The sequence below is a fragment of the Eurypyga helias genome, unplaced genomic scaffold (genome assembly GCF_000690775.1).
Source record: "Eurypyga helias isolate BGI_N326 unplaced genomic scaffold, ASM69077v1 scaffold5658, whole genome shotgun sequence".
Lineage (NCBI taxonomy): Eukaryota > Metazoa > Chordata > Aves > Eurypygiformes > Eurypygidae > Eurypyga > Eurypyga helias.
Window position 1 is genome coordinate 14863 of NW_010264873.1, and position 17520 is coordinate 32382.

Consider the following 17520-nt stretch of genomic DNA (forward strand, 5'->3'; position numbering starts at 1 on the left):
CTAGGTGGTCAGATATGTCACTAGCCATAGCTGGTTTGAGGTTTTGATGAAACAGATGTTCAGAATTTCTTTGGAAAATTTCCTTTACCTGACCCTTGCTGCAGTCTTGTCTTTGGAATGGGGATCTCTCTTTCCTACAGCCCAGGGACTTTATAAAGATAAAACACGAAGGACTGGAGAGCAATCAAATATTGTGGAGCTATATGCCACAATAATTTCACTGCTGGCTGGATTATGAATTTCATCCAGTATGACACTTCCTTTCCTTTTCTTTTCCTTTTATTATGATAAAACCTATGCATACTTACCACACCAATTTTTGACTGTGTGTGTTGGAACTAGGAACTAACTACCAAGGATGATAACACAGCTGTGGCTCACAGTGGGGAGGATGTAGGAAACACCAGCTCCACTAAGACTCTGGCATCCTTCAGAAAGAAGAATGAAAGAAGGTAAAAAAATGTTTGTATGTATATACGTGTCTGTATGTATTTAATAAAACCTGAAAGAAAGAAGAAAAATGATATGACCTTACTGTTTCTCTGATAGAAACAGTAGTGACATCCTTACCCATTATTCCATAGACCAGGCTTCCAAGACAGTCAGTCTCTGTCAGTCAGACAGTGCTGCTTCCAAGACAGCAGCAGCCTTTTCTTAGACAACAGATGTAGCAAAACTACCTACTGTAGAAAGGTTTAGAAATCTCCTTGAATAGCAAAAATGTAACTACGCTTTTCCTGTCTGGAAAAAGGTACAGTTATACGGGCAGCTTGCAGCTGCTAGGATTAGAAGAGGGCACAGCGACTGCCCACGGGGAGCACATGGTGAGGACAGGAGTCCACTTGTCCCTTCTTTTCTTACGTCACCTGAGACTCTGGGAATTAAAGGTAAAAAACCCTAAATAAATATAAAATCTTTGGAGATCAAAGTTAATTTTTTTAAGAGGGGAGCTGTCACCCAACTGAAAATGAAACTATGCATTTTCTCTGGTTTGTTTCAGCGAGTGTGCCTGGGGATCTCTAACTACTTCAGGTCCGTGGAGAGAAGCCTGACCATCAGCACCGCCGGCCTCTCCTGCAAGGGTGGTCTCCTAATTCCCAGGGCAGAAGACACCTCCTGGGTCAGTGCTGCCAAAGGAGGCACTGGTGGGTTTGGTGGCCTGAGTTCACAGCCGTCTGTTCACTACACACCAGCTGACTACAAGGTGAGGTACCCGCCAGCCTCTAGTCTCCCAAATAGTGCGCTTCAGTGGGAGTACCTCATGCAGCTCTCTCTTCTGTGCAAGCTGTGTTGTGATCCATTGCTGAACCTAGCAACCTGGTCTAATGGAGGGTGTCCCTGCCCATGGCAGGGGGGTTGGAACTAGATGGTCTTTAAGGTCCCTTCCAACCCAAACCGTTCTATGATTCTATGAACCATCTGAGTGAGTCACTGTAGCTTGTTCCTCAGACCCGCGCGTCTTGCCTTAACAGGCTAAATACCCCTCTCCACCAGCAGTCTGTAGCAAACCTCTGAGAAACTTCAGACACGTAGAAGCATAATGCCAACACTTCCTGCCAGATAAACATTTACTTAGACCAGTGTTGCTGGCCGTGCTTAAACTTGGACCTTTTTTAAGTGTGGGATTGTCATACAGAATCGATGTTCCTGAGAAATCTTAGGCATTTTGCAATTTATGGAAATGCTTGTTTAAGTAAATCCTAATGACTTCTGAAATGTATTATTTAGATTTGGGTGGAGTTTATGACATTGTTTTTAAATTTGGATGAGGGCGTGTGGCTGAAGTGATATAATTAGTACACTTATTTTCACAGATTGGAAAAATAACAATTCAAATTAAACTCCTAAGGCTTATCAAACTTTGATTTACCCAATTATTTTTGTAAAATATACTAAACAGAATCAATATATCACACTGACATTAGTGGTGTGCTGGTTTTAGTCAGGAAAGCGTTAACTTTCTTCATAGTGGCTGGTATGAAGCTGGGTTTCTGGATCTACCCTGAGAAAAGTACTGATAAGGTGTCTTTTTAGCTGGCGCTGGGGAGTGCTTGCACCAAATTCAGGCTCTTTCTCAGCTTCTGATACTGCAGCTGCGTTCCCAACTCTCTCACTACAGGCCGTGTGTGGGAACGCACACAGTTCAGACAGCTGACCCAAACTGACCGAAGGGGTAGGTCATTCCACAGCACGTCAGGCTCAGTTCGTAAGCGGGTAGTGGGCTGGAGGGGCATCGCCCTTTTGCTGGCTCCTTTGCTAACTCCTTTGCTAGTTCCCCAACTCCTTTGCTATCTCCTTTGTTAGCTGCTTTGCTAATTCCTTTGCTTGCTCGTTCATGAGTTGGTGGGTCTGTTAGTTTTCCTGGTCATGCTGTTGCTTGTGGGGCTCACTCGGACTCTGCTGAGATCGCTCTTGGGCTCCGGCTCTCCAGCTGCAGTTCTTGGGCTCTCTAGCTCTGACTCTCACTACCTGGGACTTGGCTGTGCATTGGTTGGCAGGTGTTGTGCAATTGCAGCATATGTTTTATTGTCTATTATTTTAATTACTTACTATTAGTGGTATTGTTATATATTAATTTATATATCATATACTAGTCACTTATATTCAATTAGTAAATAGTTCTTATCTCAGTTTTACAAGGTTCCTTGTCTTCTTCCTCCGATTCTCCTCCTCTGCTGGAGGAAGGGAAGGGAAGGTGTGAGGGTGGCTTTGTGTTATTTTCCTGGCCGGAGTTAAGCCATGACAGTGGTTTGATGTGATACAGTATTTTGTCTTTTGAGGTGTAGAATTTCTTTGCAGCTCTGCTACCTAACACTCATCCCAAAGTTCTCATTTAGAAAGCCTGAAGAAACACAGTAATATTTTAATAAGCATTTTTTCAACATTTTGAGCTCACACTTATTTCTCATATACTGAAAATGTTGGTGTCTTGTTTTGTTTGTTTGTTTGTTTGTTTTTTATCCTGTAGAAACACACTGAACCAAACACACAAGCCACTTCATGAAAGAATTGTGGCTAGAATCAAAAAGGAAGTAGGCTTCCTACCCCTATTTGTTGCTTATGTTAGGACTTCAACCCACCCATCTCTGAAAAAGAAAAAAAAAACCCAAACAAGAAAATATCTTTATGTCCCTTAACATAAAAAACCCTAAACCTCTTCAAAAATAAAATATGAAGGGAGAATGTAGGGTTGATGATATTTTTAACTTATCTCTAGTTTTATTTCTAATACAGCCACATTTATCCTTTAAAAAATATAACCAATTACAATTCCTAAATGACAAGCTACTTGGAAGTAGTAAACTGTGATTTTCCACTTAAGAAATGTTGAACTGTATGGTCCAGCATCTTTGAATTTTCAAGTCAGAAAAATTAATTTAAAAACTCATGTTTTCTAGTGGGAGGTGTTAGTTTGCCGGGAAGCAGGCATTGTGACAAACTCTCCTTCTGAACTCTACATAACATACCTTCCCTTTTTCTCTTTCAGAGAAGAAACGATGCAAAGGTCAACCCTGACCTTCCATCTAAGCACTCTCTGATCTGGAGATTACCTGTGAAATACTTCAGAGGTCCCCTAGCAATGGGAGAGTCATGATTTCACAGTGGCCTCTCTTTCCTCTGGACTAATACATGGATATGAATATATATGCTTGAACTTCAACTAAAGCTTAGATAAATATTTACTAATGCTATTACAGTTTAATTGGCAACAAGTTTAGAAGCAGAGGCAACAGTAATTCCTTAACAACAGTTTCTAATGTGTGTTGGTGTGGGTTTTTTAACATACTGCACAGACTGTCTCTCAAAAACTGAAACAATAATAGAGCCATTTTACTGGCAAACTACTCGAGACCTATCTAACACACTCTCTGGTGCATGCTATAAACCCGTAGCATATGGCGTTTTTTTTTAAATATTTTTAGTATCTAATCTATGCTCAAAATTGGAGGTGTACCTGTGTTATGAATCCCTCCATATTGTATGCTGTGAGCCCGTGTGATGGCTTAGCACACAGTGTGTCCAAAACTGAGATTCTGTGGCAGTGTTGCACCCTGCCTAGCAGACTGCTTGGGATGGAGATCATTAAGAGGCATGAGTTTCAGTGATAAAAGGCTCTGCAAAACAATGCATTACATTGAATTACAACCCTTTTCTCTTCCCTGTAGAGATTCAGCTTGGAAGAAAGTAGATAAAATATGTGTAGGTGCGTAAGCATTGCTTTATAACCCAAACGGGATGTGTTAAGCTCTGGTAAACCTGAGCAGAGCTAGAGGAGGAAAGCCGACCGAAACCTGCAGGCAAAAAACACTGCACATAAATATCCAGTTACTTGATTTGTGGCTATAGATATATAATTGGCTATTAATATTTTTTTTAGGAATAAGTAGTATTTAGAAGGCTTGGGTAGTCTCTTTAAAACATGGATCCCAAACCAAACACGTCAGGGAGAAAGTCTTCATTTCTTTTTGGGTTTGTTTTGTAAGAACACTCTAGTTTTATAGTCACATGCTCCTTCTGCAGAAAGCAATTGTCTTGACTGAGATTTTTAGGAGTGGGCCAGAACAGGAATCACTAGAAAAAAAATCAAAAGCTTGAAAGTGGAGTTATTTCAATGAATGTTCTCCCTAAGGATGTTTAAAAGTACAACTAAAAATCCCTTCTACCTGCTATGGTGGAGTCAGCCCAATATTTGGTTCGTCATTTTTCTAAATCAAGTTGAGTTTAATTCTTCTATCAAGGACTTTGATTTAACCTTTAGCAAATTCTGCACACTGTCACTAGGAGTGGTGAAACAAATAGTCTGTTCAGAAGAATAAGGAAAGAACAGAGAGTGCAGAACATCCTACTGAAAAAAAGGAGTGGAATCTGACCAGGCTGATCCCAACATTATGCTCAAATTAGGTATACATTTTGCAGGGCTGCCTCATTAACTTTATGGTAAAGAATGAATTCTGATCTAGCATAGATGTGTGAAGCTGGCAAGCTGTTCTTCCCAGTATGTTTTTTTTTGACTAAGATTTCCATGACTAAAGCAAATATCTTTTCCTTTCCATCATCCTTTCTTTTAATAGCATTTGAGGCATCCAGGTGCTAGCAGGTGGCTTGGGTAGCACTGGGTATTTTGTAAAGGCAGATGTTAGGAGAGCCAGTGAAAGGAGGAAATCCCACTACATTGTGCATCATTATTTTGCACTGCAGTGAGAACAAAGGTGCGCTACATACCAGGGAATAGTAAAAACAGTGGAAAACGAGGAGCTTATATTTGCTTGCTAGCTTCTTACAAGAAGAACCATTTTAGAGGCTTCTGTGGCTATAGCCCTATAGCAAGTGTTTATTTACACTGGGAGATTAACGTCTGTAATTATACACCTGGAGACAGATGCATGTAATTCCCTTTGTGGCACTCCTAGTCAAGAAACAGAATATTTTGGAAGCAAACATGGCTTCTGCTGACTGCAGTACTGGATTCTTGCCTGGGGTGTTACCAAGCTAGATAGTGACTCACTGCCAAGGTAGATGATTCTCTTTTAAAGATGCTGATGTGTGTTTTGAGAAGTAAGGTCGTCGTTAAAATATTCTATTGAACAAGTGCTGAGGTCACAGCAATCTGGGACATCAGTCAATGGGAGTTCCTTTTAGTTCAGGCTAAAGTCTTCGTGTGTGTGAGCTTATCTCCAGATCTTGCAAGTGTAACTTACCCAAGAAGGCTTTAAATAATATGTTGATTTCATATTTGAATATTAGAATTTAAGACACTTTGCCAAATTTGAGCTAAATTAGAAAAGGAAAAAAAAGTTCTAGCTTAGTTCAGGAACTAATCTTCTTGTCCTGATGCCTTCTTGGTGCTTTTGTGGATTTATATGCCTGAAGGAAAAACGAGGCATGAGAGAAATTTTGTACAGTTTGTCTTACTCCATGATAGTATGAATGAAGCCACAGTGTGGGTTTTACCTGTAAAAAAATAACATTTTGGCAATATTTTATTTTACTGTTCTTCTCTAGTGACAAAATACTGTGTTCCTAGGTGAGGTCCACTCTTAGATACGCTGATTAGACAGAATTGCAATCCTTGCAGAGCTGACCTCTTGTATCCCGGTGTCACTTTTTCATGGCACAGGTCCACATGGAGTTTGCAGAGGTGGAAAACCACGATGACATTCACACCAGTGAAGATGGATGTATTCACACACAGGACCAGCGAGGGGTTTACATAATGTACTGTGTGGCTTTAGAGAACCAGAAGGAGCTTGAGAACCAGCTGCTGCTTGTGGCCAGCCAGTGTATTGAGAAAGATAAAAGTAAGTTTCCTACTGGTCCAAAGGACCTGGGATAATTTGGTTTGCTGTTTTCAAGGTAGACTGATCCTATGACGTCATTCTTCCTATGAATCATTGCTATACTTCTGCAAGACCAAGTGTTGCCCGGATTTTTGGGACCTTTCTTTATCCTAGTTAGCTAAGTGATGAATGTGTTACACAGACCTAACTGAGCATGTGGAATTGCTTGTCACATGTTGTTAATGTCACAGTTCTGCACTTATTCAGGGTCATAGACATCAAAGTCATCCTGGAGGGGAAAATCACACAGAAGGGACATTTGCTGATGTAAAGTAATATAATGAGCAAGCACATCTTCAAGGCACAGAGAGCCAGAAGAAAAAAATGTTAATTGTTTCTGAATGTCTTTTAATTAATGTATCTGATTGCTTTTCTGCAGAACCAAATTTACCTCCCACTACCTTTAAACTTTTCTCAGTAGTAAATAAGAAGCTGCAAAATATTTGCTGTTCTAGACTTCCTTCTTTCCTGCTGTTTTGGTGGGTTTATTTTCTTCTTCTTTTTTTATGGTAAGAACTGAGTTGAGGCAGACTGTATTACAGATTTCTAAAAAGAGCAGCTGTGTTTCCAGAATAGTGGGGAGGAAGACACTTCTAATTGTTGAAAGTATGGAGGGTTGGCCATTAGAAAACAGTGACTAAATGGCACAGGCACGTATGATATTCAGAGCGTTGCACAAAATCTCTCTTAGATCACTGGAGTTACTTTCTGTATAGATAGGATAATGGTTTTGATCATTTAGTATGCTTCCCTAAAATTGAATATTCTGACATACAATGCAGGGCAGAGCTGAGGATTAAGCCATTTACAAACCTGTGAACGCCTGCTAGGACCTCCTTTGAAGTCACCTGAAGGTCCTCATTGTGCACCTTTTTCTGGAGCATCTTGTGTATGAGAGGCTGAGAGAGCTGGAACTGTTGTGTTTGCAGAAGGCTCAGGAGGGACCCAAACCACTGTGTATCCCACCACCTGGTGGCAGGAAATGAAGACGAGGGAGCCAGAATCTCCTCAGCGATCCCCAGTGACAGGACCACAGGCACTGGGCACAAATTGAAATACATGAAATTTCATCAGAACACAGGAAAACACTTTTTTTACCATGAAGGTGGTCAAACACAAGCACAGGCTGCTGAGAGGTCTGTGGAGATACTCAAAATCTGACCGGACACAGTCCTGGGCAACCAACCCTATGTGACCCTGCTGAGGTTTGGCTAGATGACCTCCAGAGATCCCCTCCAACCTCAGCCGTTCTGTGATTCTGTCATTACAGTAGGCAGACGACTGAATGAGTCTGGTATAGCAGTTCTTGTGTTTATAGGTCACTTCAGTGTCACCCTCACACAGTACGCTTGGGGACTGACCATGTACCTGTCCTCGTTCCTTATGCTCCTTCCTGATATGGCCTCTTTCTGTGTGCCATGGACCCAAACACTTTTAATACTGACTTCTCCAGTGATCGTGGACTTCAAATGATTCTCTTGTTTGGCTTTTGAAAAATAAGGTACTTAAATTTGGAGCTAAAGAGTAGCCACTGAAGCCTCTTCCATTTATTCCATGGCTGAGTTTGAACTCTGCAGCTCTAAATATTTCACTCTACTTGATGTATCATTTATTGTTGAAATTAACTCTAATTTAGATTGTATCACAACCAAGAAGCCAAAAGCATGATTTCTTCAAGTATTTCTCATGGGCTGCTAGTGTAGAAATATTTGTAGTGATTTTTTTTTTTCCCCTTCCTTCACAGTCATTTTTAAGTTATGAAGACTGACTTTTCTAATAGTGAGCCATCTGAAAAGAAAGCCCTCCCCTGGGTCAGCACTCTGCCCTGCTATATCTCTTTGTAAAATTTATCTTTGCGTAGCTTTTCTTTGATCTGAGAGGGAAGGTGAGGGGGTGAGGACGATCCCCACATGATTTGGTGCTGTGAAAGATTAAGCTTCTCTTTACTTTTCTCCCCTAGATTTCTTGTGCTTTCTCTGGCTTTACCTCTTGATGTGGGTCTTTTGAACTCCAGCCTTTCAAGGAATATTTGTTAAAAGATGATGGAAGAGAGATGTTTAAACCAAATGCCTGGTGTGCTTGTTCTTTGCCTTGCAGAATACTCTGGGATCCTCCAAAGCTCATGGGACTTGAAATTTTTTCCTGTCTTGGCGTTTCCTGGCAAGCAAAAACTACAACTCTGTGCTATAAATAAAAAGAATTACCACAAGCCATGGGGCTCTAGGCATGTGGAAAATGCTCTTGATACTGGCATCTGCTTGTTTTCGATTTACTGGTTTTGTCTTAGGCAATGTGACTTGTGAGCAATTCAGTGGCAGCAACATCCTTGGCCAGGCACATGCCTCTGTGGATCGATGTCCTGTGGTGCTTGATTTCTGGACCTGTGACACTGCTCTCCTGGAAAAAAAAAAATGCCAGGTACAGGAGCTTTTCTTTGTCTGAAAACAGTGATTTACAATCAGTTCACTTCAGACCCTTTCAACAGCATTTCTTGTTGTGCATACACATGGATGTCCGAGCCAGCGACTGTGGGTGGTGGTACGGGATTCAGGTGCTTTGGGAGCCTGGTGCTGGGCTGGGTGCAGAGGGTTGGAACTGCTGGGTGCTGAGTTGGATCCAAAGGATCACATGTAATGGCTTTTGCAACAAGAGAGCAGATGTGCTCTTGTTGTCAGGCAGCAGCCCCTGTAGCTGCTGTGCCGGGGCTGGAAACACTTCTGCAAGGCCTCAGGGAGAGTCACCCACCATTGAAAAGATTAATTGGGAAGGGCAAGTCCATCCCCAAAGCAGAACTGCAGGGTGATTTTTGCCCCTGGTTGCGTGCCAGGGAATGGAGCACATGTGGACTAGGAAGAATCAGGTCCAGACCCATGGAGCCTGGGTCTGGAATTCCAAGATGCAAGTTTTGTCAGTGGTCCTGGCTGTCCCTGCTTTTTGGGGCTCGTGCAGGGAATGTTTTAGGGTTGTCATTAGCTTTGTAGTCACTGCATCTTTTTGAAGCTCAGGGAAACAGTCTGTTACTGGCTAGGCCCATCATTTGGATTACCCTTTGTCAGAATGAACCAGAGACACATTTTTTAACGTTACTGCATAAAAAATAATCCATTTATTAATAAACCCTATATATTTTATAAATGTATTTATTCTTTTTTAGTTAATCCATTTGAGCAAAAAATGTGGTGATTTAGTATGGAGTTAAAAATTCCAACAAACAAACCAACACTAAATATGTGAATTATGTGATTCGTAGCTTTGTGATTCACAAGGGCTACAGCATATCCCATGGGCTTTCCCATTCTTCTCTTTGAATCTAGTCATCGGTGTGCATTTTGCCATAGGACATGAAAGCATACAGGGTTTCTGCTCAAAGTCTTCAGTCGTGAAAGATGAAGATTAGACAAGCTCAGAGGAAGGGACCCAGAGGAACTTGAAAGCGTATTTCTGTCTACGGGATTCGCCAGTCCCAAGGGCTATGCTGTGGGTGTCAGGAAGCGGAAAGGAGCAGATACTCCACTTCAGAAGCAGGGAGAAATGGCACTAATTGAGGTTGCCTTCACACACTGAAATGTTTTGTTCTCAGTCCTGGAGCAACACAGGGCAGCCCTCAAAATAGGGATGATAGAGGGTGTTAGGGAATCTCCTGTGTACTATTGAAGAGGCTTTAAATAGAAAAACTTTTAAATTAACTTGTGGTATGTAGTTTAGGAAATCTCCTAAAGCCACTCTCCCATTTTCATAGAGGGGCTTTGACAAAGCTATATAAAAATACTGTCTACTTGCCTAGTTCACTAAGTTTCTGCCCTCATCCCAGTAGACTTCACTTTCCATTGCTGTATAATCATGCTACCTCTGTGAATCTACCTTTTAGTTTTATCATGGGCCTTCTGAATAAAGAGGCTTGCTTTCTTTTTGGAAGAAAAACTCCCGCAGGAGAAGAATGAAACCTCTACAGCAACAATACACTAATTCTCTTCCAAAACCATCAAAGAGTATATTCTGGAACTGCTCTCACAACCCAGCTGTCTAGGCAAGATTAAATGTACAGATGTGCTGTTGCTGGACGTCTTTTACTTTTAACTGAAATGAAATGGAAATGGGTCTCTCTAGCTTTCTTTCCAGCTGGGACAGAGTTCCTTATGAATGAGGAAACAATAGTACTTTGTCTAGCAGCTGAGACAGCTTAGCTTAGACAATATAAAACTTGCTAATGGCCTACTTCCCAAGCACTGTTTTAGCTTCCTCCAGAACAATTCAGGTCAGGCAGGTCTAAATCAGAGCGCTTGACTGTTGAAACTGAATTCTCAGCTACTGAGTTACCTCCTAGGCCCTTCTGCATCTTCCTCTTCCAGTCTACTAATCTCATTATGAAAAGTAACGTGGATGCTTTTCTACTTCCCCGTCAGTGCAAAATAGCCAGATCTAGATAATTTCATATCGATATGACCAATTTCTTCAGAAGCAGGAGCACTGGATGTTCATATTTTCAATCCTTCAATTGCCATCTGACCATAAAGTACTACAATGTCATCTCAAGAGTTCACACATGCTGTCATGCTTGGCACATTTCTTTTTGTGTCTTAAGCTGTGGGTATTTGTAATTGAAATTTTTATTTAAATAAAACTCTACTCTTGGTAGCAGAGCCTGAAGAGGCCATGTGTCTTTATACATCTTTAATTGCATCTTCAAATTATTTGGAATTTCTCAAAAAAATGTGGAGTAACTGTGACAGTCATTGCCAAATGACATAATAGAGTGTCTCAGATGAGTCTGCAGGTTTCAGTCTGGGGGAAATGGAGTCTTTCAAATATATGAAACCAGTGTGTGCTGGAAAAGAAAGAGAGAATGGATTTGTTGTGCAAAGAACAGGTGTTTTTAAAGCAATAATTGCATTGCCTTGTTACTTTTCTGAAGGAAAAACGTGTGGAATAATAATCTTCGTGCTTCAGTAGGAAAAAAACATGTTAACTATGCAAGATTTGGAAGAAACTTCTGTGGGTGGTTCATTCTATGTTCTGTTCTTGAGCCTTCTGATGAAGCATCCAGTAATATTATGTGCCAGAAACAAGATGCCATACGGCGTCACTGTAGGTTTGATACAGGCAGCAACCTCCGTGTTCAGAAATCTCTCCCCAACAAAGAATGAATATTTGGGTGAATAAGCATTTCTAAATATGCTTCTGAATATCCCTTCAGCTTCTAGATGTTTACTTTGAAGCTTACCAACATGCTTTGGACCCAGAGGGAAGATTTGCTTTGGATAGCTGACATCATGCATAAGCATCCACAGTTTGATCTGAAGCTTGAATATTTTGTCAACACCTACAAAGCTGAATGCATCTGTTTGCAACTTCACTTCCAACTGCTGAGGGACACAGTAAACCAGCAAGTAGGTTGAATGTACAGTATATCCATCTTGGGCAAGTAGAAGGTGAAAGCCAGAAGGGGAAACTTTGATTAAAGCCTGCATGAGTTTACAGTGCTAAGATGGGTCAATAGCTATTTAATAGTGAAGTCTATGGATGCTTTGTAAATAGAAGGCCTGAAGCTCAAGAGCAGGAAGCTATCATTTCCTCAATATCAGAAATAAAATGTTGTAAAGATTACAGAGCTTCATATGTCATCTTAAAGCCACATCTGCTAATGTTTGAGACAATTAGAAACAGTACTTGAGAGGCATGGAAGATGGATAAAACTATAATCTAATGCAGTGGATAAGTAACTAGTCCTGTTTAGAGTACGAGAGATGAGACTTTAAAGGGAATATAAACAAAGCTTGTACTTTAAAGTGCACTTTGAAAAGCAGTATATTTCAGATAGCTGTGAATTCCTGTCCTACTGATTAAAGCCCAACATCTGAAATCACAATTTTTCTCTGGTTTAAAAATCTACCTCAGCTTTCTTCTGTATCCTGCCACAAGATATTTCCTTTCTCTGAGCTTTGATTTCAGAGGCTGCAAGTTGGGAAGTTTCATTAGCCAGCTTTGTAACTTGGCTTTTCGTCCACAAACGGAAGTTTGGGGTTTGGTTCAAGAGGCTACTGTTGTGCTGCTGTTGCCACTAATGCTACCATACTGCTAGCAATAAAAATGGAGCTTTGTCAGCATGGTTGGAGCTCAGACTTTGTTCTGAAGGAATATGAAAGATTCAAAGTAATTTTAGCAGGAATAATTTATCTAGAGTGAGTACATATATAATTAACTTGAACATTTTTAGTTTTATAAATATATATACAAACAGAAATTTTTGCAGCTTATGTTTAATCAAAGAATAGTTGGTTTTGCCTTGATTTCTAGCTATGTGTGAATTTTATTGGCTAATGTCACTTGTGCTTATTGCTGAGTTTTAGATAGATGCCCAGAGTATATCCACAAGATTTGGTGGGAAGGTCAGAGAGGTGGCATCAGTGAATTTGGACTTCCTTATAATGTAATTAGTAAGCAGTTTATTTCTCTTAACACTAGCTGGTGAGTATTTATGCAGTTTTATTTTTCTGGAGAGTAACCGTTTCTGTTCTAGTTTCTGTGATTGATTATAAAAATCAGGGATCCAGCACCTGAAAGTAAGACTATTTGAAACACGAGAGTCATAAGGTGAATCAAGACATAGATAAATGTCTCATGCTATTTAGATAGCTGGAAAAACAATTAAAGAGCAAAAGCTGATTCCTTCCCTACCGCCTTTTCATGACAATGGATTTAATAATTGCATCTTGCAGTGCACGGGGACATTAATATTCCTATGGGGCAGAATAGTAAAGAGTAGAGCTTTAGGCTCTCTGTGTCAGTATCCTGATCTGGCTTTACACCTTTCACTGCCCTTTGGCCACAGCCTATCACTCTTTGTAGCATAAGTGCCCAGTTGGATGCGCCTGTACAGTGTTTTCACACGTGGAACCCGCTCCCGACCTGCAGTAGAGAGCTGCCTCATCTTTCCCATCATGCAACTGTGCAGCACAAAGGAGTCTCATAGCAGCTGATGCACAGCCAGAAGCCAAAAGCTCCTTGCCTCTGGTCCCTTCTGGTTTCCTGCCTCTGTCTCAAGCCCCTTGGCCCTATTCCTCCCCTGCACACATTTTGATTTTGTGTTGGCTATCTCAGGGGTTATTTTCAAGTGCAGACAGTTTTAATGGGTGGGCATAATAGACCTGAAAATATGGTTAATAAAACATGTCAGCTAACGAAAGTAAATTTTAAACATTTTCTGTTTTCATTAGCAAATGAGACTACTTAGATATGTTCCAACATAATTATGTTTATTAAGGCTTCAGTTCTATTTTCCAATTTGATGATTGATTTCTGATGTGCGCTAGAGCCATTGCAATTTTCCTTGCAAATTAAGCAATTGCAAGGTTTCTTTATACATACAATTTATAAAAGCCTTATTTGAGAGCTATTTTTTCTTTCTTCGTTTTTCTTGGGTTTAAGTCCTACTTTGAAGAGCATGTATTTGCTGGAGTTTCATCCTTTTCTTGATCTGGTATTTTCGATCCCCAAAGCTCTTGAGTTCATCTACCAGGAATTCTACAGCATCTGCAGACGAAAAACAGTCAGTAAAGAAAGTAATTTAGAAAAACAAGTACTTCAGGTAGTAGTTGATGAGTGGCACACTATGGAAAAACCAGAAATTTTTTACAGCTCTCAGATTCAAAAAGACTAAGTTCCATTTTTATGTTGATAATGACTCTTTATAGCAGAATGCCCAAGAGCATGATCTTCATTTATGCTTCCTGGTTAAAGTCCTAGCTATGTGATTCTTAATTCAATTATTTGTTTATGATTGTTGAAGATCCATTCTATCTACCTCTAAAATAATATTTTTTCTGTAAATGAACACAAAAAGGTAGAACTCTTGATCTCATGCCAGTATAAAGTAGAAACAATCAGCTTAATGAGAAGGAAAATACACTCAAAACCAAAGTGAGATCAAGGTAAGTCTCTAGGTTTTGAATTTCTGTATGTGTACATTCTGGGGGAAAAAAAACCCAGACTGGACATTAAAGCAAATATTGTTATAGGTGAAGCTATTTGTTACTGTAATGTCCACAATTTCCTGGTGTAGAATTCTGAATGTGGTTGGTTATAATGTTGATTTATGCTAATTGTTATGGATGAAATTATCGATGCTGGATGTCTCTATCAAGTTGATTTTTTTTTTTTTAATTAATCAGCTTAGTTGTTGCTGAGAGCAAGAAATGGAAAACAAATTATTTAATCTGTTTTCTCTGCAAGATTGTAGTAGAGCTATGCTTTGGAGCATACATTTCAAATTTGGGAAGGCTCATTAGGTAGTGATATGCTATGTTTTCATTCCTGCCAAGTTTGGCCAGCATAAACTAAACTAAAATAAACTATTGAAACGTGTCCAGTAGGAAGACCTTATCTGAAGTTTCTGTGTGCCCTGGTATATCTATAACCTGAGGTGAATCTGGACTTTCCACTGTCCCTGCAATAATAGCTCAGGTCTAAGTGATCCATGGCTGGTTTGGGCTTGAGCACTGGAAGTGAGCATGAGGAGCTGTTAGCCTTCACTGTCCCTTGCATTGCCTTGGTTGGAGGCAGCGGAGGAAGCTGCCTGAGTGGATTGCAGAGGAGACGTGGCAGCTCTGCTAGTGGAGCAGGAGGTAGGCAGGAGCATGGAGAAAATACAGCTGTCATGGTTGGTAAGTGGGATGGCAGCCAGTAAATGGGAATGAAGATTGAGGTGGAAGAAAAGCTGGGCAAGACTGGGACTAAGACCCAGTATGTTCCTTCCTTTTGGAAGGAAAAGATACGGGGGAAAAAGTACACTGCAAGTTGGGGCTGGTGCAAGAAGGCACCTCAGGTGGGGGTTGAGAATGGTTTGCTAAAGAGATTGGATTGGATCAAGCTTTCAAAAGCAGTGATAACAGGCCTTGCTAATCAAGGGAGAGGGGATGAAAATGAAAAATTGAGGCACGGATACATAACTGGTTAGATGAAGAGACTGTGAAGACAGTGACAGGTAAGAAAGTAAAGAGGCAAACTAAAGGCAGAAGGGCACAGCCTCCTAGGCCTGGCCTAGAGCAAAACCCAAGAATTACTTATTGTAATATAATTACAATATTGCTTATATTTCTTTCTGAAAGATTGGCATCTCTCAGCTGCCAATAAAATCCACTGCCAGTGTCCCACTACTCTCATGTTGACAGCAGATCACTAAGGATTCTTCGCTTTTTCAATTTTAAATCCTAGAAGTCAGTGGCAGAGTTCTTACAGGTACCAACCACACTGTTGTTACCAAGGGGGACAGGGAGAGGTTTTGTTGCAGTTACTTCTTGCCTGTTCCTTTTCCTCCAACAGAAGCTGCAGATCAGACAATTGCACGCAAGCAGGCAATGTTTAGAAAGACATTAAGGTTGTAAAAATCAAGCATTTAAATTTTAGGAAGCTTACCTTTGCCAGAACAGTTTTAATTTGATTTCCCTTTGCACAGGCATGATGATGCAGTCTTTACATGATCACACTGTTTTTCTTTATGACTTAGTATGGTAAAATCAACATTTCTGTCCTTCCTGGACTGCTCCTTTTGTGATCCTGGACCTCATTCTTTCATGTTATTCTGGCCCTTCACTAAGGATGGTTTTACAAGATAGTTTTTATTCCCCATCTGACTTCTAAACATCATTCAACTTCATAATAAACAAATTACCCAGGGGTGAGGTACAGATGCTGCCAGTCTGTGAACAAGGGCCAGATTAGAGTGCCAGATCAAAAGAAAAGTGAATTCTGGAATTAAAAGACTAAATGATCCCTGGGAAGCTGTGAGACCTTTCTTGCACACCCCAAACCAGGAGCTGCTACACTTAGTTATTCCAGTGAGATAAAGAGCTGTCCTGTTCTTAAACATACCATGTGATAGACTTTTTCATGCAGTCTGTTGTAGTGCTTCACCAGCTTCATCTTTAGCAAGTTCTCCTTAAAGTCTAGCACATATGTGCCTTGCTACAGTCTAAGCTTACTAACTCTTCTCTTGTCCTCTTTGGAAATAGGGAAGATGCTGATCTCCTTATAGCAGCTCTGTCAAGAAGCACATAAAGATGGGTTGTCCTGTCCCACCCATCCAGAGTCACAGAATTACAAAGCACTTTGTAATAGACAGGGGAAGAGAGACAAAATAAAGTTTCACAACTTCTGACACTTAAATTTGGGGTGTTGTCTTTTCAAACTTTTATATTTTTCACCCAGTGGGGCTGTGAAGGTGTAGCGAATGGCAGGTGTTGAAATCTTGACTCCTATTACTAATAACTGCATGGCTGGGTTCCGAATTCCTCATGATCTGTGATTCATCGACCATAAGCAGCAAAGTATGAAGCCACTCAGCTGTAACGGTGCCCACATCTGACAGGAGCAGGGTGGCACAATTGTACGAGTTGTGACAACTAGTGACAAGAACCATCTTCTCCTTCACAGAGACCCAGAAGCTGTCCCTGCCACCACTTCCATGGCACCACTGTCTTCTTTCCAGCTCTCCACATGACTGAGCTGTAGCTTTTGATAATTTTTCTTTCCTGGGGTTTCTGCTCTTTTGGAGGCTCCCACTGCCCCAGTAGAACGGAGTCAAGCTCTGCTGAGTTAGCTGACCATGTCAGTTTGCTGTCCCTGTTTTGGGAGCATCATACGTATGGTGGCGCATGTGCTGGGATCTGCAGACTCTTCAGAGGAGGAATGGCCTCAGCTAGTAATAAATGAACCAAGTTAGAGAGTTCCTGCCTTAGAGAGGTATATACATCTGAAAGCCTTCTGAATTTTGGGTATAATAAAAAAGGCAAATATCCTGTGTTAGATATAAAAAAAATAAATAAAATAAACTTTCCATGGTCTCCTGAAATACATAAAGACCTTCATCTGTATGTAAATTATTTATCTGTTTGGTTTTTTTTTGTTTTTTTTTTTTTTCCCCTTTCTTTGCAGTTATTTGTTGAGGTACTGATAGAAGACCCTGTGCTGGTGCAAGAGATTGCTTTGTCACTATTAGAGGTGGGAGCAAATGAAGAAAAAAAGACAGGCAGAGAAAAACAGCTCTTTATCCTAGATTCCTTCTCCACGCTCCTGGAGCTTGCCACACTCCGGCATCGGCTGATAGAGGTGGCGAGAGAGAGTGTGCAGTTAGCCAGGTTAGTGGGTCAGTAGTGCTGCTTTAGCTATGGTGACCTCGGAGAGGTAA

At 40.7% G+C, this 17520-nt stretch overlaps 1 protein-coding gene across 1 annotated transcript in view; it reads left to right on the plus strand.

Moving 5' to 3' along the window:
* Positions 1-342: 342 nt before the first annotated feature.
* LOC104513234 (transmembrane protein FLJ37396) overlaps positions 343-17520 on the plus strand; it is a gene marked incomplete at both ends in the record, with an annotated part of 64090 nt that continues 46912 nt past the window's right edge. The window contains 10 exon segments of the mRNA XM_010156517.1: positions 343-452; positions 752-824; positions 1001-1204; positions 6119-6299; positions 8626-8756; positions 11533-11594; positions 11596-11729; positions 12686-12803; positions 13764-13986; positions 17268-17470. Coding sequence (XP_010154819.1) covers positions 343-452; positions 752-824; positions 1001-1204; positions 6119-6299; positions 8626-8756; positions 11533-11594; positions 11596-11729; positions 12686-12803; positions 13764-13986; positions 17268-17470 — 1439 coding nt within the window.